We start from the raw sequence: 22,534 nt of genomic DNA on the forward strand, positions 1-22,534 counted from the left end.
CGTCATACCTGCCCTGCAGTTCCCCGACATAAAACCACACCACTCCTGAAGCAGCGCCTCACTCACAGCTCATTCTCGTCTATCCTACACGCTCTGCCTCGCTGCTGGAGGACACAACACACCATTACCAGGGAAAGAAACACGGCTGCCTCTCCTGCCAAGAAAGCAGCCATCACCTGTCCCGAGGCAGAATGCGACACCTTTACCTTAAACCTGCCACTCTCTCCCTCTCACACACACACAGAGCTGCTATGCATCATTACACCTGATCCAGTAATACAGACATCCGCTTCTAGCCCAACGTACACTGCGCTCGGACAGCTTGATTTTTTACTTATTTATTTTTCCCCCCAAACCCCAGGGAGGTGTGGCCGTATGGAACACTCACACTCAGGGCTGTCAGAGTCGTCATCAAGAATGTCTTCTTCCATATCACTTTAAAGGAAAGCAAAGACAAAGCAAAAAGACTGAGTTAAGCAACACCAGAGTCAACAGAAGTAAACAGAGCGACTCGTATAAGACCAGATTAGAAATAAACATCAGCAATTTGGCACAGCAAAGTTTCTATGTAAGAAATAACATGAGGAATTAATTTCATATGATGATTATGTTCTCAAGCATCTTATCTTAAATATGCCAACAATTACATTTTTTTTTTAATCGGTTTTTATCCATTTATAACTACATTTAATGTTCTAGAACATCTTCAAAACAATGTCTGTTCTCGGTTTCGTTATAGCAGCTATAAACAACTATAACCCGGAGACAGGGTCATGGGCGGTCAAGGCTCATTGATGGACGTGGGGAGAGAAGGCTGGACCGTGTGATCCGATCCAACAGATGAGCTACTGTTGCTCAAACTGCTGAAGAAGTTAATGCTGGTTCTGATAGAAAGGGGTCAGAATACACAGTGCAGGACGGGTCAGGGGGACCAACACTATATTAGCCAGGTGGTCATAATGTTACACCTGATCAGTGTATATGGAGATTAGGAGGAGTGTCTGCCATATCTACACTTTAAAAGCTGAAACGATCGACCGAGCCTTGATTTCGTTTGCCCGAGTTAAACCTTAGAGGTGAACAACATTAAATAAAAAAGATCCAAATGTGACTCAGTGTAAAGACTCATCACTAACGCAGAGGTCAAATCAGATACCATCAGGACGTGTAAAACTGGACTGAACTAATGTCACGGTATCAAATTATCAACAAACTGTTCTGTTAAGGATTATCCTAGTAGATTTAAAATAAAGTACAGAAAGTTTGTCCCAAAGACAAGTGCACTGATTAGCAGCAGCAGGGTTGCATACAAACCAATTAAACCATGTAAACACACAGGCTTTCAGTGACAAACAGTAATTATCTTAAACCAACACGGCTTATTTTCACACATCTGAACAGCAGTAAACAAACCAGAGCCTTTTAATGAAGAGAAAAAGAGTTTTAACTGCAGAAAGCACTACACTTCAGCTACCTGGCCATGTTTCCCTCAGGTGTTCCTTCTGAAACAGTTCATCATCTGGAAAACACAAAATGTTGTTTACTGGGATGCCATGGGTCTGAGTTAACGCATTAGAAGCCCTTCGGTTTCAATACACTTCAATTAGTTTCTTTCTGCACCATTAGTTAGCAATCTAGACAGCTTTGCTACTTTCATTCTTAAGCTAAGCGACACATATAACGTCTTATTTATTTATTTATTTCATTTAAAATATCGCTCTAAATTGTAACTATAGATGAAAATAATCGTCTGTTGTTTATTTGTCGATATTAGCCATCAACAAATAAACATTATTACAAAAACCAGTGAGTATTAGCCAGCTAATGGCTAAGGAAAATAAGCAGTTTGCCACAATTTTTTAAAAGCAAACATATTTTATATTTTACATACATACATATATATATATATATATATATATATATATATATATATACTAATTGACTAATTGAATTTGCAAAATAACATTATATATATACATATATATATATATATATATATATATATACATATATATATATATATATATATATATATATATATATAATGTTATTTTGCAAATTTACAGCTATTTTTATCTACATTATTTGTAAATACCAAAAGTACCACTAGCCAGAAGTCTCCGTTTGGTGTCAGTCACTAATTAGAAAACAGAAGCTGAAGCTAATTAGCTAGCTTGTTAAATGAATATCTAATTGACTCGCGCTGGTCTTGGCACGCGCTCGTGGAGCTGTATTTTAAGTGTTATCGCAGTAAAAAAAAGCGTTAAATATCTATCAATAATTATTATTATTATTATTATTATTATTATTATTGCATTCAAAAGAAGAAATAGTCAATTGGATCAGTGAGTAATTGTGGATTTTTGCAGGATTTTTTAATGCAGTATTTCCTTTAATAAAACTGAGGCAGTTCATGTCCCTGCATCTGTCTTTAGTTTTTTAATGAGATACACATTTAATTCTCCATTTCTTCATCAGCTAAAGGCTTGCGATTGTATTTAATACACAAGTCCTTGATGCAAGTTTTTTTGTTTGTTTTGAAAGATAACTATTTTTTTTTGTTTAAAGTAGGCTATTTTAGGATTATTTAAATGATTTGAAATAATGTTAGCTTTATTTATTGGAGCTAGAGACTTATTTATGAGATAGAATCCTTTTGTATTAAAATAGTCATGATCCAGTTGGTATTTGTAATAGTTTCTGGTTAAGTGTGTTGTTTTTCCACTTCTCTAACAAATTCAGAAAATCAGACTAAATATTAAGATCCACAACTTTTGCATTTTAAAGACTTTAACTTGTTTTAATATCAAATAAAATCCAGTACATCTAATCCACCACATAATTGGACTGAAATCACAGACAGATTAAACTTCAACCTGGATTAAATCTAAATAATCAGACTTTTACATTTAACACACAATTCATAAATCTTTGTTTTCTAGTTACAGTATACTAGAAGGAAATCAGATTATCTTTTTATATATTTTTACCCATTAATTTAAGTTTCAGTCAGGGATAAATGAGCTGTAATGCTGCTGGGTGTTTGTTGCTAAATGAATAAATAGAATACCAACATTGTATTGGATAAGACTCTTTTTTTTTTTTTCTCTCTCAGATCTCATCTTTTATTCCACATGCCAAACATTTATAGTGCCAAAATGGTTGGCTCAGGAAGACCAGCCTCTGCCTCATCCATATGGTTTAATTGCAGGGGGCAGGTGGGCAACAGATTCACAGATTTAGCCAAAACCGTTCACAGTCGGGTAAAGTTTGGCAAAACCGGACCGTGTGCATCAGTTGCTATGCTGGCTGGTCATCCTCATCAGGACATGCAGCTAAATCCTTATCGGGACTGATTTGGAGCTGAATGACCGAGTCGCTGCATGGTCTGAGGATGTGGACTAAAATGTGGTAGAAGCTCAGCAAACGTTACATTTTTATCATAATGTACTGTTTATAAATATCACTTTAGTCCCAGTATCCTTTTGCACAGTTTTCTGGCCACAACCTTTAGAATACTGAATGCTGACCCCTGACTCTCAGCACTTGAATACAGAAAAAAAGTAATAACTAGATTAATTTGTTGTATAAAACAGTCAGAGGTGAGTAAAGGAGATTATCTTGCACTTTTTTTTTAGAATTGCTACATGAAAGGATAATTGGTCATATGACCTGTCAATCAGCTGGTCTTGGACACGTTTATTTAAAAGAACTGACCAGAGTCTACAGTAAAGCTAGAGGTCTGGCTCGAGAGAATGTTACCTAAAAAATATTTTTCCCCCTTCCATGATCCTTTTATTATATTTTTAAGGGTTTATGTCAAGTGCAAACTCTAAACAAACGTATTTAGTCCATAAAAATGATGGACTAAATTATCTCTAATTTTACTAAAGAACGCGAACGAATCACTGATCGGAGGAGACGAATCATTTAAATGGTCCGAACTGAATGAGTCGAATCCCTAAAAAGAATCGTTTAGCGTATCACTATTCCACAGATTGCTGCACACAACTGAATTACTTTACTGTCCGATTCCTTCTCCATCCGGGTACTCGGTGCCCTTGCAGCTTTAGCTTTCATTGGCCAGGCATCTGTGATGAGCCACGTTATTGGCTAGCAGAGCTGTCAATCACCGCCCATGTCAGCACGCTTGTCGGTCGTGGCAACGCTACAGACCGGCACGTAACATAATTGTACCTTTTTGTACCGAGAACCTGCAAATCTTGTTTTGGCACCACAGAGAGACACAACACGGACTGTTCACCAGCTTTGTTTTTACGAGCTAACATTGTGTTTTAGATCGTATTTAAATCGCTTAATTTTATTAAAGGGAAAAGTTTTTTTCTCGCTCACCTGCAGTAACAGACAGGTAAGATGACACCCAACTACACAACAAAGCCACATGAGTGTAGTGCACAAGGGCCGTGTTTACACTGCGATCTGACAATATTTACACGATTCCTGCAGTAAAATCTCGAACACAGGGTCATTATAACCGCTTACGAAGTCTGATTAAGGTGGTCACGTGCACCTGTTACAGGACAGCTAATGAGGCTTGGTGACTGGATCATATCATACAGAAATCTGTAGATATTTTTATTATGCGGGTCGACATCAAACCAAACACTACATGATTATCGTGTACATATCTGGATATTTTGGATTAGTATACAGTGATATTTTATGCTTATTAAAGTGTCAGTTATGTCACAGTCTATAATTGAGAAGTTTCATTGAGCTCCTGCGCACGCGCAGTAGGAGCATGACTGATATAAATTTATTACTGTGAATAGTTTTCATTGACACGGTATTAAATATGTACTATTTCTCAGTTTTCTTCTTTCCATCAGGCACAAGCAGAGCTTGTTTTTCCTCCATTCTTGCCTCTGTGCTCATTTAATGTACAGTTTGTGTTTAGGTACGCTGTAACACACTTCACACCTCACCAGCTCAAGAACACACCCTACACACTGTTTAACAGGGTGTCTAAAAGCATTACATGAAAACTATTCACCAGTAGGGAACACACTGGCCTACATGTTTGTAAGAACGCCAGTTCTGAATACTTCTGAAACTTTGTACAGCTGGACAAATAAACAGAATTAATCAATGTCTAAATGCAGGTCATGGCCAAAGATGCTAGTTATGGTGTGGCCTAGTGCTGGACAGGAGTGTGGCAAACGGCCGGCTGGTCTATCACCTCTCATTTTCTGGCTTTTTAATCCCAGTGTGATGATGTGAACATGTCCTACAGGGCGGAGCTTTAACTGAGAAATCTAAATAATATTCACAAGGACTAGCAGGAAGTAGAGTTCAGCAAGATCTCAACATTTAGGAACAGTGTATGTTATTGATGTGGCTTTAATATTAGTCATGGGGGTGAATAAACAGGTGTGTTTAATTAACAATTCTTAATAATAATAATCACTTATTATTATGATTAATATTATTACTATTACAGATATTAGCTCAGTGTTTTATTTGTTAATGTTAATTATGGTTTGTTGAGTGTGTAATAACACACCGTGTGTCATGCTGTTTCTGTATAATAATCAGTGATGAGTTACTGTGAAGTGTGCTGTTTCTGGAAATTAATTCTAACAGCAAATTCCTGCTGATTATATATTTTGTTTTATTAAACAATGTTAACCTTGTGGAATGGCTCAGAAATTAGTTCCTGTTCTCGCTTACGTTATAGCAGATATCCTATATTGCCAAAAGTATTGGGACACCCCTCCAAATCACTGAGTTCAGGGGTTGGGCTCGGCCCCTTAGTTCCAGTGAAAGGAACTCTTAATGCTTCAGCTTCATACCAAGACATTTTGGACAATTTCATGCTCTTTGTGGGAACAGTTTGGGGATGACCCCTTCCTGTTCCAACATGACTGTACACCAGTGACCAAAGCAAGGTCCATAAAGACATGGATGAGTGAGTTTGGTGTGGAGGAACTTGACCGGCCTGCACAGAGTCCTGACCTCAACCCCATAGAACACCATTGGGATGAATTAGAGTGGAGACTGTGAGTCAGGTCAAAACTGAGACATCTACCTTTACCTGCACATGAATGTAATATGGAGTTGTCCCGCCCTTTACAGCTATAACAGCTTCAACTCTTCTGGGAAGGCTTTCCACAAGGTTTAGGAGTGTGTTTATGGGAATTTTTGACCGTTCCTCTAGAAGCACATTTGTGAGATCAGGCACTGATGTTGGATGAGAAGGTCTGGCTCACAGTCTCCTCTCTAATTCATCCCAAAGGTGTTCTATGGGGTTGAGGTCAGGACTCTGTGCAGGTCAGTCAAGTTCCTCCACACCAAACTCACTCATCCATGTCTTTATGGACCTTGATTTGGTCACTGGTGTGCAGTCATGTTGGAACAGGAAGGGGTCATCCCCAAACTGTTCCCACAAAGAGCATGAAATTGTCCATAATGTCTTGGTATGAAGCTGAAGCATTAAGAGTTCCTTTCACTGGAACTAAGGGGCCGAGCCCAACCCCTGAAAAACAACACCTGAACTCAATGATTTGGAGGGGTGTCCCAAAACTTTTGGCAATGTAGTGTATAAGCACACATCCTCTCCAGCCTCTCTTTATTTTAATAAGACTAAAACATGCAGCTGGTCAGTTACTGAGAACCCACAAAGAAGTAGAAACTCCTCTGTCCTGAAGATGTGGAGAACTTCTTCAGGAGGTGTTTCAGAGAGCGAGACAGCAGCTGCGTCTCGAATCACTTTACTGTTAGGATTGACCTGTCCTCCTATCCCTGACCCCTGCACACTCCTATTAAAGGTGATGTGTAAAGTACAGGGTGTGTTTTCACCTCCTCTCTCTTTTCCCTCACATCACGTTCCTCTTGTGTTCCTCTGCAGGACATCAGTATGGTGCGGTGGATCAACTTTGTGTTGGTGCTGATGGCTGCTGCGTGTAAGACGGCCCAGGGGAAGCGAGATGAAGTGCTCTACTGCTCAGGTGAGCTGGTCAGGTGAGCTCAGAATTGTGTCGAGATTGTGATTGGTCAGTGTTCAGGGTGTTGATTAATTCTCTCAGCAGTTCTGACTGTAGCACAGGTTTATATTTATGTACTCACTCTCATATCTTATTGTTTCCATAGTAACAGCTCCTTTACACAGAGGTGTACTGTGGATACTTTAATAATAATCGGTGTAAATGTTGCTCTGGTGACGGAAGGAGTCTCCAGCACGAGTCAGAGCTGAACAAGCTGCGTTGATTTTTATTAACTTTAGAGAGTCAACTTGTTCCAGCACATGAAATGTAATTCTAAACGGATAAAAAATATTTTTAGAGTAAAACTATTTAGGCGTGTTCTGTAATAAATGCAAATTAAATGTAAATGAGATGACAAGAAATAAAACACACCACTGAGGGAAATGAATCAGCTTTGTGTGTGTTGGTCAGTCCATCATTAACTCCTTAGATCATTGATTACTTTCCTGAAAGTGTTGATGACCTTGTGATGGCCACAGCGCGCTAAACTCTCTCCAGCTCTGAAGCTCGATTCATTTAAATCCTGTTTTTAAGAGGCGCCCAGGCCTGGCAGTTCCCATGGGGACAATCGAGCATGACTAAGCACTGACCAAACCCTGACCAAACCCCACCCCGATGACGGGACACAAACGCTCTACGATGTTCACAACATCCAACCTGCTTTATTTCAACACTTTATTATTGTTTTCTTTATAAATGTTTTCCCCACAGGGAGCTCGGGTGTGATTTTTATTTGAAGTTTAGCGTTTATTTCATCACACCGGTGCTAAACGTGTGTTTTGATGACCTTCTGACCCTGGAACTGATTCTTCTCAGCAACAAAAGGGGAAATTTGGGCTTCACCCCAAACCCCAGAATCCTGAGCTGTGTCCCAAATCATATATATTTACACCCCGAGTGTCAGGTTACAGCATCGATATTTTCACCATTATGTCTCTTAATTGACAAAAAGAATGATTTTTTTCCTTTTATTTAAGTTTGTTCTAGTTTTCAGTGAAATGTGAGACACTTTGTGTATTTATTATTCTAACGGGAAAAAAATATCCCACTCAATTCATTTTATTGAAAGAAATTTTATTGTTTTAAAAAGCGTTCTGAATTTTTGTACATTCCATCAAAACATCTCAGAAAAGTTAATTAGCTAACAGGCTACAGTATTAGCTAGCTCCTAGCGAATCCTCACACTCGCGTTTCCTCCGGGATTATTGAAAAAAGATTTCTACAGAAATATTATTACTGTACAGTGAATACACACTCAATGTGATGGTGTGTGTGTGTGTGTGTGTGTGTGTGTGTGTCCTACAGCCTGCATGGCGATCGCTGAGGAGCTGAAATACTCCATCAGCCAAATCGACCCCAAGAAGACGGTCCAGGTGGGAGGATTCCGACTGAATCCTGATGGAAGCCTCACTGATAAAAAGGTCAGATTATACACTTTATACAGTCAGTGTGGATGTACTACACACACTAACACACACACACAGTAACACAACCTGAGGGGACACACACAGTAACACAACCTGAGGGGACACACACAGTAACACAGCCTGAGGGGACACACACAGTAACACAACCTGAGGGGACACACACACGCACACACAGTAACACAACCTGAGGGGACACTCACACACACGCACACACAGTAACGCAACCTGAGGGGACACACACATGCACACAGTAACACAACCTGAGGATGGACACACTCACACAGTAACACAACCTGAGGACACACACACTCTCACACAGTAACACAACCTGAGGACACACACACTCTCACACAGTAACACAACCTGAGGACACACACACTCTCACACAGTAACACAACCTGAGGACACACACACTCTCACACAGTAACACAACCTGAGGACACACACACTCTCACACAGTAACACAACCTGAGGACACACACACTCTCACACAGTAACACAACCTGAGGACACACACACTCTCACACAGTAACACAACCTGAGGACACACACACTCTCACACAGTAACACAACCTGAGGACACACACACTCTCACACAGTAACACAACCTGAGGACACACACACTCTCACACAGTAACACAACCTGAGGACACACACACTCTCACACAGTAACACAACCTGAGGACACACACACTCTCACACAGTAACACAACCTGAGGACACACACACTCTCACACAGTAACACAACCTGAGGACACACACACTCTCACACAGTAACACAACCTGAGGACACACACACTCTCACACAGTAACACAACCTGAGGACACACACACTCTCACACAGTAACACAACCTGAGGACACACACACTCTCACACAGTAACACAACCTGAGGACACACACACTCTCACACAGTAACACAACCTGAGGACACACACACTCTCACACAGTAACACAACCTGAGGACACACACACTCTCACACAGTAACACAACCTGAGGACACACACACTCTCACACAGTAACACAACCTGAGGACACACACACTCTCACACAGTAACACAACCTGAGGACACACACACTCTCACACAGTAACACAACCTGAGGACACACACACTCTCACACAGTAACACAACCTGAGGACACACACACTCTCACACAGTAACACAACCTGAGGACACACACACTCTCACACAGTAACACAACCTGAGGACACACACACTCTCACACAGTAACACAACCTGAGGACACACACACTCTCACACAGTAACACAACCTGAGGACACACACACTCTCACACAGTAACACAACCTGAGGACACACACACTCTCACACAGTAACACAACCTGAGGACACACACACTCTCACACAGTAACACAACCTGAGGACACACACACTCTCACACAGTAACACAACCTGAGGACACACACACTCTCACACAGTAACACAACCTGAGGACACACACACTCTCACACAGTAACACAACCTGAGGACACACACACTCTCACACAGTAACACAACCTGAGGACACACACACTCTCACACAGTAACACAACCTGAGGACACACACACTCTCACACAGTAACACAACCTGAGGACACACACACTCTCACACAGTAACACAACCTGAGGACACACACACTCTCACACAGTAACACAACCTGAGGACACACACACTCTCACACAGTAACACAACCTGAGGACACACACACTCTCACACAGTAACACAACCTGAGGACACACACACTCTCACACAGTAACACAACCTGAGGACACACACACTCTCACACAGTAACACAACCTGAGGACACACACACTCTCACACAGTAACACAACCTGAGGACACACACACTCTCACACAGTAACACAACCTGAGGACACACACACTCTCACACAGTAACACAACCTGAGGACACACACACTCTCACACAGTAACACAACCTGAGGACACACACACTCTCACACAGTAACACAACCTGAGGACACACACACTCTCACACAGTAACACAACCTGAGGACACACACACTCTCACACAGTAACACAACCTGAGGACACACACACTCTCACACAGTAACACAACCTGAGGACACACACACTCTCACACAGTAACACAACCTGAGGACACACACACTCTCACACAGTAACACAACCTGAGGACACACACACTCTCACACAGTAACACAACCTGAGGACACACACACTCTCACACAGTAACACAACCTGAGGACACACACACTCTCACACAGTAACACAACCTGAGGACACACACACTCTCACACAGTAACACAACCTGAGGACACACACACTCTCACACAGTAACACAACCTGAGGACACACACACTCTCACACAGTAACACAACCTGAGGACACACACACTCTCACACAGTAACACAACCTGAGGACACACACACTCTCACACAGTAACACAACCTGAGGACACACACACTCTCACACAGTAACACAACCTGAGGGGACACACACTGCTAACTCTTTTTTTTTTATGTGTGTGTGTGTTCTGGTGTTCATCAGAGCAGCTGTGTTAATGACCTTCTGACTGGACACTGAGATTATTCTCTTTTTGGTCACTTTAAATGTAGAAACATTTGTTTTATTTCAGTTAATGTTTCTCTCATCAGAAATCACACCCGGTCATTTCATCAGCAGTGGTTTTATTTTTATTTTTATTCTTATTTTTATTTATTTTTTATTCTGACCCGTAGTGCCCCTCTACCCCCCTGTGCCCTTTGTAGATCCATAGACTCATAACGCTTGCTGACGTAAAAAGGGCAGTTTTAACTGTTTCCTCTTTAACCATGGTGTCAGTATTTAAAGGTCAGACCCAATGAACTCAGAGCCCTGACCCCGGCTGTCCAGGGAGCGTCATTAGGTGGCCGACTCGCCCATTGATTCAGGGTTAATCTCCTCTTGATCGTAGCTACGGATGAATAACAAGTGTTTACTCAGGCCTGGCTTTTCCTCTCTCACACTCTCTCTCTTTCTCTCTCTCTCTATCTATTTATCTATCTCCTTCCTCTCTCTCCCTCCCTCTCTCTCTCTCTCTCCCTCTTCCTCTCCCTCTCTCCCTCTATTTTTATAATCTCTCCTCAGTTCAGTATTAAAATGTTGACGTCTTTCTGCAACTTCGTAAGCAGTTAAATTTCCGTAACTGAACTTTAAAAAAATGAATGAAATTCTCTTTATACAACAGATTTTTGACTGTTTTTTTTTTAACCAAGATTAATAATCACACCATCAGGTGACAAGTATTTTTATTTTTATTTATTTATTGATTTTTATTAGAAGAACTGTAGTCGCTTTAAAATGAGTTTGAAATAAACACAACTTTAAATAACGTACTAATCAAATTTTTTACATTATGTGATTGCCTTTATATTAGCGCCCGATTCTCGGATTAGATTAGCAAAGCTAGCAAAGTGTATTATCTTGACTGGAGACGCCGCCGATCCCTGTTCCCTAACGTCTCTGATAAACATTTAATAACAGACTGAAGATGTGTGAAACCACGCGTATGACTTTTTCTTCCATTTTTACGTGGAGCAGTAAATCAGACCTGACCGCTGATCTTGGTTGTGAGCATAAAACTGAAGAAACCTGAGGGTCAGTCTGAGGAGTCGGTCCAGACATTTGTTAATATTTGTTGCTTTACCTAATTTGCGTAATGTGATTGGAGTAAAAGAGCGATCGTCTGTTGCTTGTTCGTGTGAACGTAGTGTTTCGTGATTATGCTGTTAATAATGCGATGCATGTTAAGGTCTGATTTTTTTTTTTTTTTTTTTTTTTTTTTTGCATTATATGACAGTCCTGTGATGTCCAGTCAAAGTCCAGTCTCTCATCATCTTTGAGGGAAATCATTATATCTTTTTTCTCTCTTTGGTTTTATAAAAATGAAGCAGCACTTTTGATGTTGGTTGCTTTTCCATTGAGGCGAAATCAGTGAAGGATGGCATCCTCCAGCAGCCTTTCACACACACACACACAAACACACACACACACACACACACACACACACACCCTCTCCTTTATCCCAGCAGAAATTCTTTATTGACAGGCCCTATTCAAACCCCTCCGACTGTTACGGCCACGAATTTAATTCCCCACCATGTTGACGATGACGAGCTCCAGCCAGCACCGAGATCTTGAAGCTCTGAAATTCTGACGACTTTAATGAGCTGCATTTGGAGAATAATAACCCGAGATGTTTCATCTGATACATTCTCACGCTGAACTCCGTCCTCACTTTGTTTCATTTTCCACAATAATATTCCACAACACAATGTGGCCTTTGTGCCTTTTTTTTTATCATCTTCCTGTTCCTGTGGAGCGACTGGAGCCATTCCTTAATTCATGCTCCAAGTCGATTGTATCCTGTCTTATCTCTCTCTCTCTCTCTCTCTCTCTCTCTCTGTCTCTCTCTCTGTCTCTCTCTCTGTCTCTCTCTCTCTCTCTGTGCGTCCATCCGACTGTTTTTTTTTTTTTTTTTTTTTAATTAAAATCGGGAGGGATGAGCGCACGGGTCGCTGTCCTTCTTCCCCGGGACCTTTTGTCTTATTTTGTGACCAGATGGCGGTGAGCCACGGAAGCTTCTTTGTGTCGCTGATCCTCGGAGGAGAAGAAGAGGAGGTTGATGGAGGGAGGGATGGAGGGAGGGAGGGGGGTGATGTGGATGGAAGGATGGGGTGTGTTGAAGGCCAAAAAAAAAGCACCTCTATAATGTAATGGGACCGGAAGGGTCCATACTGTGTGTGAAAGGGGGCAGCCGGGGTCATATCTACATGCTGAAAAAAAAAATCCAGCTCATCCGCAACCTGCCCCTTAAATACCCCCCCACACACACACATACCACCCCTTCTTCTTCTTCTCCTCAGCTAATACCCCCCTACCCTACTCTCCATGCCTCCTCACCCCTGCTCCCCTTTTTCAGCGGGATGACAGGGAGAAACTTCCTGCTTTGATCAGCCAAGGGTGGAGGAGAGAGAGCGCTGTTTACCCTGCACTTGGCTGCTGTTGACAACCGCCCCTCCCCGCCGCTTACCCCCCAGGCAGCGCTCCATTCTCTTCTCCTGCCCCCTTCCCCTGCGCCCTTCCGGAGGGAGGCCCCGGGGGCGGGAGCAGCACTGCACCTTGACCTGTCTAGACGCCACTGCCTCATTTTTTTTTGTTTTGTTTTGTTCTCCTAACTTTTTCGGGACGCAGGTTAAAAGTCAGCGCGGTCGCACCGTGGACCGGTTTGTCCGCTCGCTTCAATATGAACGGAAGGAAAAGGTCATCACTGTGACCCTCCTGCCCTTCTATTATCACCACTGGGGGTTTTATTTATTGTAAGTTTTAATTTTTTGCTTTTGTAGTTAAAAGTTTTCTGGTCCGTAGGTTCCTCTGGCTCGCTCTGAGACTCACCTGTCCGAGCTGCTGGACGGAGTTTGTAATAACATGAGCGAGTACGCGCTGTACGAGGATCCGGTCACTAAACAACAGAGCTACAGGAGATTCGCACCGAGGAGCAGCGACGGCGGGAACTTTCCCGATTTCAAAAATTTTAAATTCTCCGGACCTGAAGGTTCCGATTCCTTAAAGTTCGCTGTAAGTATTCAAGTTTTCCTTTAAAACCTACAAAGGTTTTCCTTACAAAGAGCAGTTTATATTTATTTTTAAAAAATTATCTATTTTGTTTTTATCTAATTAAAGTTGCTAAATCGTTGGGACACATTTTACTTCTGAAAAAAGTAAATAAATAAATTTTGATAATTTGAACCAAACTCATCTCTATAGTAAACTTTATCAACTTTAATTTTTTTTCTTCCAATTTTATTTATTTATTTATTTTGTTTTGTTTGAATTCAGAAATGAATTTTTTGCTCAGATTGTTTTCCTGCACAAGTCCTAGTGTATTCTGATTGATTATTTATTTATTTTAATGATAGTTTATAGAAGTTTGTGTTCTTGTAAAGGAAATTTTTCACAAGTTGACATGTTTTTAGTTTGAGAGAGAGAGAGAGAGAGAGAGAGAGAGAGAGAGAGATTATTTTTGTGTTTCAGAAGTGGAAGTTTTGTGTTTTGAGTAAATGAACACAGTGACATCAGAACCAAGAGTTTTATTTGAGATCAGGATAAATTTATGAAGTTTAGTGAAAGCTGTGTTCAGATCCACTTCCACTTAAAGTTGTGAGATTGTTGTGGTGAATTTCTCTCTCTACTCAAACATCAGTAATACAACATCTGTAAATTCTCTCACTTCTGCTCTCACTTTAAACCTGAATGTTTTTATTTATTTATTTGTTTTTTTTTGGACCGTTCCAAATTTTCCGTGAGTAAATCTGATGATTCTGGAAAACAAGATTGTGGTTTTATTCTAAATCATTTTGATCAGATCCTCTTTTTTTATTTCGCCTCATGAGCTTTCCAAGATGGCAGCCCTGTGTATGTTAGAGCGTTAAAGATGGCCGCCGCTCGTCCTCGCGCACGCTGACAGGAAGATTCGGTGTGTGTGTGTGTGTGTGTGTGTGTGTTATTTACTGTGTAGTGAAAATCAGACGTATGTTTCAGTGTGAAACCATCGTGGAGGAGCTGGAGGACGACATCATCACTCTGTTCACACGAGAAGACCAGCACGTGGCCCAGAGGTTGTGTAGCGAAGTGTCAGGTACACACACACACATACACACACACATACACACACTAGGGTAGTGCACTCGGCCTGCACCATGTTTACTTTTATGTCATGACATCATAACATTAATCACATTTTATAATTTTTACATTTGTAAAATTTTATATTTTAGATTTAGTGTGTGTGTGTGTGTGTGTGTTTTTCTGCAACTATATTCTACACTTCAACCATGAAAATTTTCAACTTCATAAAATTTAACGCAAATAAATTTTAAAAAATGTACAATACAAAAATTTTATTTTTTTTAAATAAAATTTTGCATTTGTTTAAACACGATTTTTTAAATTAAAGTAGTGTGTAAAGTGACGCTTTCCTGAAGCGCTATAAATAGTTATTTATTTATTTATATAATTTTCGCTTAATATTGTGATTTTTTTTTTTCAACATGACCCGACCTCTTTACATTGTCTTATAGCTTTATTTAACATATTTTTAGTTAAATATTTAAAAATTTCCCCCCAAATTGAGGAGGATTCCTTCATCTCGCCTCCAAGCGTTTTATGATGGATGATTACGTCATCTTGTGTGTGTGTGTTTGTGCGTGTGTGTGTGCGCGTGTGTTTGTGCGGAGAAAAAAAAAAGAAAGGTCAGATATACACCATTTCATTTCCGCTTCCCGAGCGCAGCCGTGATCACGTGTAAACACAGGAACACGTCACGTCGTGATTATAGCCGCGTAAAGCTTCTCGTTATGAAGCCATTCTTCTCCTTCTTTATTCTGGTCATCAGTTCATCGCACAAACAGGAAGAAGCACGAGCTGATGACCAGGTCTGCAGTCTCATCTTTTATTTTAATCAGAAAATTCTCAAACTGTTGATGTGTGTTGTGAATATATATATTGTGTGTGTGTATGTGTATATATATAGATATGTATTTCTTGATATGTGTGTGTGTTGTGAGTGTGTTGTGTGTGTGTGTGTGTGTGTGTGTCCAGTATCAGGTGAATATCCGTACACAGAGTGTGTTTATTTTGTTTTCTCGTCTTTCGCTAAAACAGAAATTCCTTAAACGAGAAAAAACTCTTCTGATTCCAGAGGCAGAGAATCTGCTTACTACGAAAACAAACCTGTTTTAAATATTTAACCAAATTCTCATAGAATTTCATTGCAAATGTCTCGCATATCATAAGGAAATGTGTTTAGTTTCTTTATCACACTCCAGAGCTGCTGATTTTACGTCCCAGGTTCGTCTTCTTCCTAAAAAATCAATGAAATGAAAATAAAACTCAAACTTTTCCAGCAGTACAGACACATGCTTTTTTTTTTTTTATTACTCAGATATTAAACTCGACTTTGCAGCTTGTAGCTCAGACACGTGATGGAAACTGCTCACGTGATGCTCCGTGTGTGTGTGTGTGTGTGTGTGTGTGTGTGTGTCATTGCAGGATTTTTCATCCCTCGTTTATTTCAGATTTTCTGAAGTGAATTGGGGGAAAATTTTGGTGTTATTTAAAGATTAAAGATGAAATATTTCAGTTTCTATCGTCTGCATTGGTAAAAAAATTAAATGTACTGAAAACGTTATATTTCTGTATATTTCTATTTCAAGACATTTTTATTATTATTATTTGATTATATAAGATCAGCGGTCAGGCGTCTCGTCACGTCTCTGCTGTGAAGGTGTTCAGGTAACGAGCTCCGGTAACGAAATCCTGCTCCGCTTTAAGGAGCTCACACTTTTTTATTTAACTTTGTGATGGTGGAAATGTGACTGTGAGATGCTACACACACACTGAACACACACACACACACTCTGAACACACACACACACACTGAACACACACTCTGAACACACACACACACTGAACAAGCACACACACTCTGAACACGAACACACAATCTGAACACACACACACACACACACACTGAACAAGCACACACTCTGAACACGCACACACACTCTGAACACGCACACACACTCTGAACACGCACACACACTCTGAACACACACACTGAACGAACACACACACACACACACTGAACACGCACACACACTCTGAACACACACTCTGAACACACACACACACTGAACAAGCACACACACTCTGAACACGAACACACAATCTGAACACACACACACACACACACACACACACTGAACAAGCACACACTCTGAACACGCACACACACTCTGAACACGCGCACACACTCTGAACACACACACTGAACGAACACACACACACACTCTGAACACGCACACACACTCTGAACACGCGCACACACTCTGAACACACACACTGAACGAACACACACACACACTCTGAACACACAGCCGTGTATTTTGGGAAAGTGATGCAGATTTTCGATCTCAAACAATAAATACAAAACGATTAAAAAACTAAAACCTGGTTATATCTCAGTCAGAGTGGACTTCAGTGACCACTCTGGTCTCAGGGTGTGTTACGCTGAGAATCTCAGAGCTGATAAAATGTAGTGGGATAAAATTTAGCCCGAAATCTTCGGTTTATCGATTACTGATTGGATCTCTGATCTATTTCTGATTTCAGGATTCGAGTTTAATACACCGTGCCATTATTGTATCTGAAGAAATGTTTGTAAGAAATACTCAAGAAAATACCTTTTTAATTTTTTATTTTATTTAGTTGCTAGCTGCACTAGCTGCATTAACCAGGGTTTATTCATTTATTTTATTTTATTTTATTTCTAAACAGATGTATTTGTTTACAGCTAAGAGAATTATTATTAATATTAATAATAAATATTGTGGTGTTTATCAGAATGTGACCTGGTGTAACCTTTCAGGCTGTGTTAATGTTCATCATTTCATCATTTTATCATTTCATCGTTTCAGTCTAACCTCAACTCACACACATGGAGTTTGTTCACTTTTTCATGATTGGTGATGTACACAGAACTACATGTTGATGGACATTTTTGATTCCATTGCCCCCACTGTCTTGTGTGTGTTTTTTTTTCAGGAAGTGATGTCATTACACACATTATTTAGCCTTTAACAGAAATGTGTACGACAAATCCAAATAAATGCAGACAACTGAGATTTATTTAAATATTGTTTTGTTTTAAAGAAAAATAAAGAGCTTTAAATGACAAATCGAACGTTTTTATAAGATAGTCTTGTATTATTTATAGCTTTTTTCTTTTCTTTTTTTAAGTTTGAAAAAGGTTTTTTAGCATTTTTGGAAAATGACACATACACACACACACATACACACTGTGTGTGGAAGCTCTTGTGTTGTGTGTGTGTGTGTGTGTGTGTGTGTGTAACGGTGTATGTGTGTGTGTGTGTGTTTCAGGTCACTGTAAAAGCAGCGTGTTCCAACACACTGACCTGTGATTCAACACCACGCTGACCGAACACCTGGAGGGCTCCAAGCCGGACCGGGTTCTGAGCAGAACCTCACGGAAGGACCAGATTATCCGAATGCAGGAGCAGAGAGCAGTGTAAAGTGTTTTGTAACGACTCTGTGAGGTTGAGCTGTAAGATTATTTTCGTAAAGAAGAATAAAAGTCTTTTAAACGGAGACAGACTTTAGTTTATTTTTTATTTATTCCGAACGCCGGAGTTTAGTCGCATGCAGTTACACAACACGCTGCAGTGGACAGTGCGGTGATGTCATCGGCATCGTCATGGTCACGTGAGGATGCGGGCAGCTCACGTGTCGCAGTGCAGCATGTGTGGGGTTTTATTCTCGAGCTTTTCGGGATTTTGAGAGGAACATGATGGTTGGTGATGAATTTTCGTCGTCGTGGTTTATAAAGTTTTGAAGTAAAAACCAGACTAAGAACATGGAACATCTGTAGAGCCTCCAAATACGGTTCCGTGATAATAATGCACATCAGGAGCGTCGGAAAATAATCAGCAATGTCTTAGGGTTTGTACTGCCCAGTAACCATGGCAACACATGCACTATGATTCTTCACGAGTTCTTTAAGGGATCATTTTCTAGCTTCTCAGCTCAGACTCTTTGTGTTAAATTTCTATTACTTTAACTAAAGAGGACACTTAAAGAGGTTCTTTAGGGGGTTCTTTGTTAAGGGCTCTATGTTCCTAAATCATGCCCAATGGACATCATTCCAGGGTCAGACTCCAGAGCCACACGACCATGAAAAACTTCCTATAGATTACTAGAGATGAAGGAATGGTATGAAATCCTAAGAGTTAGGGGTTCTCTCACAAGAACCTCTTCTTCTCAGTCTCAGTAAAGGGGGTGTGGCCTCTGAGTCCATTTTTAATGAAGGAGGTGTGGCCTCTGAATCAGTTGTAGTGAAGGAGGTGTGGCCTCTGAGTCAGTTTCAATGTAGGAGGTGTGGCCTTTGTGTCTGTCTCAGTGAAGGAGGTGTGGCCTCTGAGTCAGTCTCTGTGAAGGAGGTGGGGCCTCTGTGTCAGAGTAAAAAAGGTGTGGCCTCTTTGTCAGTCAGAGTCAAGGAGGTGTGGCCTCTGTGTCAGTGTCAATGGAGGAGGTTTGTCCTCTTTGTCAGTCTCAGTGAAGGAGGTGTGGCCTCTGTGGGTCTCCGTGAGGGGCGTGGCCTCTGTGTCAGTCTCAGTGAAGGAGGCGTGGCCTCTGTGGGTCTCAGTGCAGGAGGCGTGGCCTCTGTCAGTCTCAGTAAAGCAGGTGTGGCCTCTGTGTCAGTCTGTGAGAGTTTATAGCTGCTATAATGTACGTGAGAACAGGAACTGATTTGTTTCATGGACGTTCCACAGCATTAAATGTAAAAAATCTTGGCAAATTATTGTGGAATAAAACTCAGTAACAGTACTCACATCTCCTGGTCTCTCTGAACACACACACACACACACACACACACAGAGTGTTATTTATTAAATATTGTTATCAGTGTAATGGAATGGTTTGAAGACAATTCACTTCTGTTGTGTAACTCTAGTGCGACTCTGAGTCCTGTCTGATTCACATCTGTGATAAATCAGTGAAAAACAAGTGACCACAGCTCTTCATGGTGGAACATCTCAGCTGCTTCCTTCTTATCCATTATTTTAAAACCAGCTGATTCATCTGAAAGAATGAATGAGCAAGTAGGGCCAAATTGTACAAGCATTTTCACACTCGCTCTGCAACCGTCTGTGTAATTAACCCTCTAAGCCTCTTTTTCCTCTCCCTTCTTTTCTTTTTCGGCTTGAGGAAGCAGCTCGGTTTGCGTTTCTAAGTGTTGCAGCCTAAGAAAGTGGCTTTTCTCTTTTGTGCTCGGCCGGCTGACTTAAGCCTAAATCCATGAGAGATCAAGGGTTACCAAGGTGCAGCTGAGACACACTGGCCAAGCGAAGCCTCATTTCCTATGCGCACTAGGTGACTGACCGAAGGCAGAGCTCTGGGTTCGCTTTGCTTTTTGTTGTTGTTTTTTTTCCCCGTATTTTTATGGCCGTAATGGCCGCTTTGTTCTCTGTCTTTGATTTGTGAAAATTTCACACGAGCCCATGCCGGACGGCCCGAAAGTCTCAGCTCGCAAATATAAGCTGTAGCAAGTGCTAAGTTCAGCATTAACTTGTATTCTAACAAGATTAAAATATATTTGTCCTGGAGATTAGCATGCTTAAGTCCTCCTTTTAACTTTCCCAGTGCACTTTGATCTGCACGGTGCGGCGAGGGCTCGGCCATCGGCGAGCCGGGTGTGAAATTAGCCTGATGTCGTCTCCATTCTTCACCTTTGCCTCCGCTCTCTGCCTTAATTATATTTTCGTCACCGAGCTCTCGGGCTCTTCGTCTCATATTCAGATCTGACCAGGAAGCTGGCCAGAAACTATGGATAAATGGCTCAGTGGGGGAGGGGTCACGACGCTGCCCCTTTTGTATGGGGGCCAAGTGGGGGACGTCAATACTTTTTCTGATATGTATTTTCTTTCGGAGCGTGGCTGGCCTTTGGCTCGGCCGTTTGTTGGAGTTCAGCTCGGGGCATGTGTGTGGATTTGATGAGACGCCTGGATTTTGGAAGGTACGCCACTTTGTGAGAGGGTTTTCTTTTTTTATTTTTTAAACACAATGGGACTGTCAGGCCTGGTTGACGGGAAGTTTTCAGATTTGTGCATAGACATTTGCGGTCAGGTTTTCAGAGCCTTTTATATATTTCTTCATTCTAAGAACCACAATCAGATTTTGAAGCACTTTTATTACAAGTTTATTGTGGTGCAAGAATCAATTATTTAAAATCCATAGAAAAAAAGAAATCACATCCTGGCACCATATCTAAAGACACCGCTAATGGCACAATACAACAAACCCTAAATCTGCTTAAAGGTCTCGAACATCAGCTTCTATCTGAACCCGGTTTGGTTGAAGGTGAAAAGGTCGAAACATAAAACTCTGCAGAAAAGTCTCGAGCTCTGTTGCTGAATCTGGAGGCGATGAAAGGTTTCAGAGAGCGAGAGAGAGAGAGAGAGAAAGAGCATGAGAGAAAGAGAGGAGGAGGAGAGCCACCTGTGAGCTGTGAGGGAGGGAGCTTTGACCTTCAGCCTCTCTTTACACTTTTCCAGAGAAGCTTGGAGTCGCTGGCCACTTCCATGTTGGCGAATAGAAATGCAGATGAGATCCTGCTGCATTGAGGAAGGCAGGTCAATGCTGAGAAGGCTTTCTCACTGCTGCTTCTCGCTGCCCTTTTTGTATCGACTCCTATTCACTTCTACAACTTTTTTTCCCCTCTTTGCACTTAGCCTGTATTTCGTGTCAGAGTGAAGATACTCCTACGTGATCTCTACACGCTTCAGGTCTGCAGCCTTCCTGCTGAAGTTTCCATCTAATACAGCTACAGATCCCACAGATCACATTTACGCTTCTTCCTTCATTTTTGTTGTCTGTTTTTGAACATCTGTCAAGTTTTAACAAGAAAAATGGTTCATAGTAGATATTTTCGAAGTTCTTCAGCAAAGTTTCTCACATGACACCATGTATAGACATTTCATTCTCCAGTTTCTGGTTTAGCTTTTTTACTTTATTACTTATTCTCAAGATTTCTGAAGGTCTTTGGAGTGTCTCACCAGCAGAGCGTCCCACAGTGCCTTCACAGTCTGCAAACGTTCCTCAAATATAAATATGCAGAATTTTAATTTTAAAAAAAAGAAAAAAAAAGGTTCATATGTTGCATGAAGTCTTGTAGAGATTAAACTATGCCTAGCTTCATGGACACTTTACTGGTGTGCAGTTATAAATGAGACTCAGGACACAAGAAGATGTACATGTACAGTCTTTAAGATCACACGCTAGCAGTATAAACCTACCTGATGCAGCACGTGCTCGTTTCATTTTAGCCCACTGAAGTTATATTTAACCTAACCCCGCCCCTTTCTTAACCTTAGCCAATCAGAACCTTTCGTACGGATCAGGCTTGTTCGACTTCGAGTTTTCTACATTGAAAAAATCTCAGTTTTATATAAATGTGATATAAATAATAAGGTCTGTCGCGTTTATGATGATGTTCAAACTGGCTGTTT

The 22,534-nt window shown here is 41.0% G+C and overlaps 1 protein-coding gene across 1 annotated transcript; it reads left to right on the top strand.

Annotated features, from left to right (window-relative positions):
* The first annotated feature begins 4,133 nt into the window (after positions 1 to 4,133).
* cnpy1 (canopy FGF signaling regulator 1) lies at positions 4,134 to 18,598 on the top strand. Its single transcript, XM_058417899.1, has 6 exons — positions 4,134 to 4,369; positions 6,869 to 6,968; positions 8,310 to 8,425; positions 13,818 to 14,027; positions 14,991 to 15,087; positions 18,390 to 18,598. Exons 2-6 carry the CDS (start codon positions 6,878 to 6,880, stop codon positions 18,428 to 18,430), a joined length of 555 nt encoding a protein of 184 aa, XP_058273882.1. The 5' UTR covers positions 4,134 to 4,369; positions 6,869 to 6,877; the 3' UTR covers positions 18,431 to 18,598.
* Positions 18,599 to 22,534: the final 3,936 nt, after the last annotated feature.

This window comes from Hemibagrus wyckioides, linkage group LG20 (genome assembly GCF_019097595.1).
Source record: "Hemibagrus wyckioides isolate EC202008001 linkage group LG20, SWU_Hwy_1.0, whole genome shotgun sequence".
NCBI classification, from domain to species: domain Eukaryota; kingdom Metazoa; phylum Chordata; class Actinopteri; order Siluriformes; family Bagridae; genus Hemibagrus; species Hemibagrus wyckioides.

Bases quoted from the DNA above. Each gene is read 5' to 3' on its own strand.
- cnpy1 (XM_058417899.1), top strand. From the start codon at position 6,878: ATGGTGCGGTGGATCAACTTTGTGTTGGTGCTGATGGCTGCTGCGTGT. The intron at 8,426-13,817 runs GTCAGATTATAC...TCTGGTCCGTAG, and splicing joins GAAGCCTCACTGATAAAAAG to GTTCCTCTGGCTCGCTCTGA. The intron at 14,028-14,990 runs GTAAGTATTCAA...CGTATGTTTCAG, and splicing joins CCGATTCCTTAAAGTTCGCT to TGTGAAACCATCGTGGAGGA.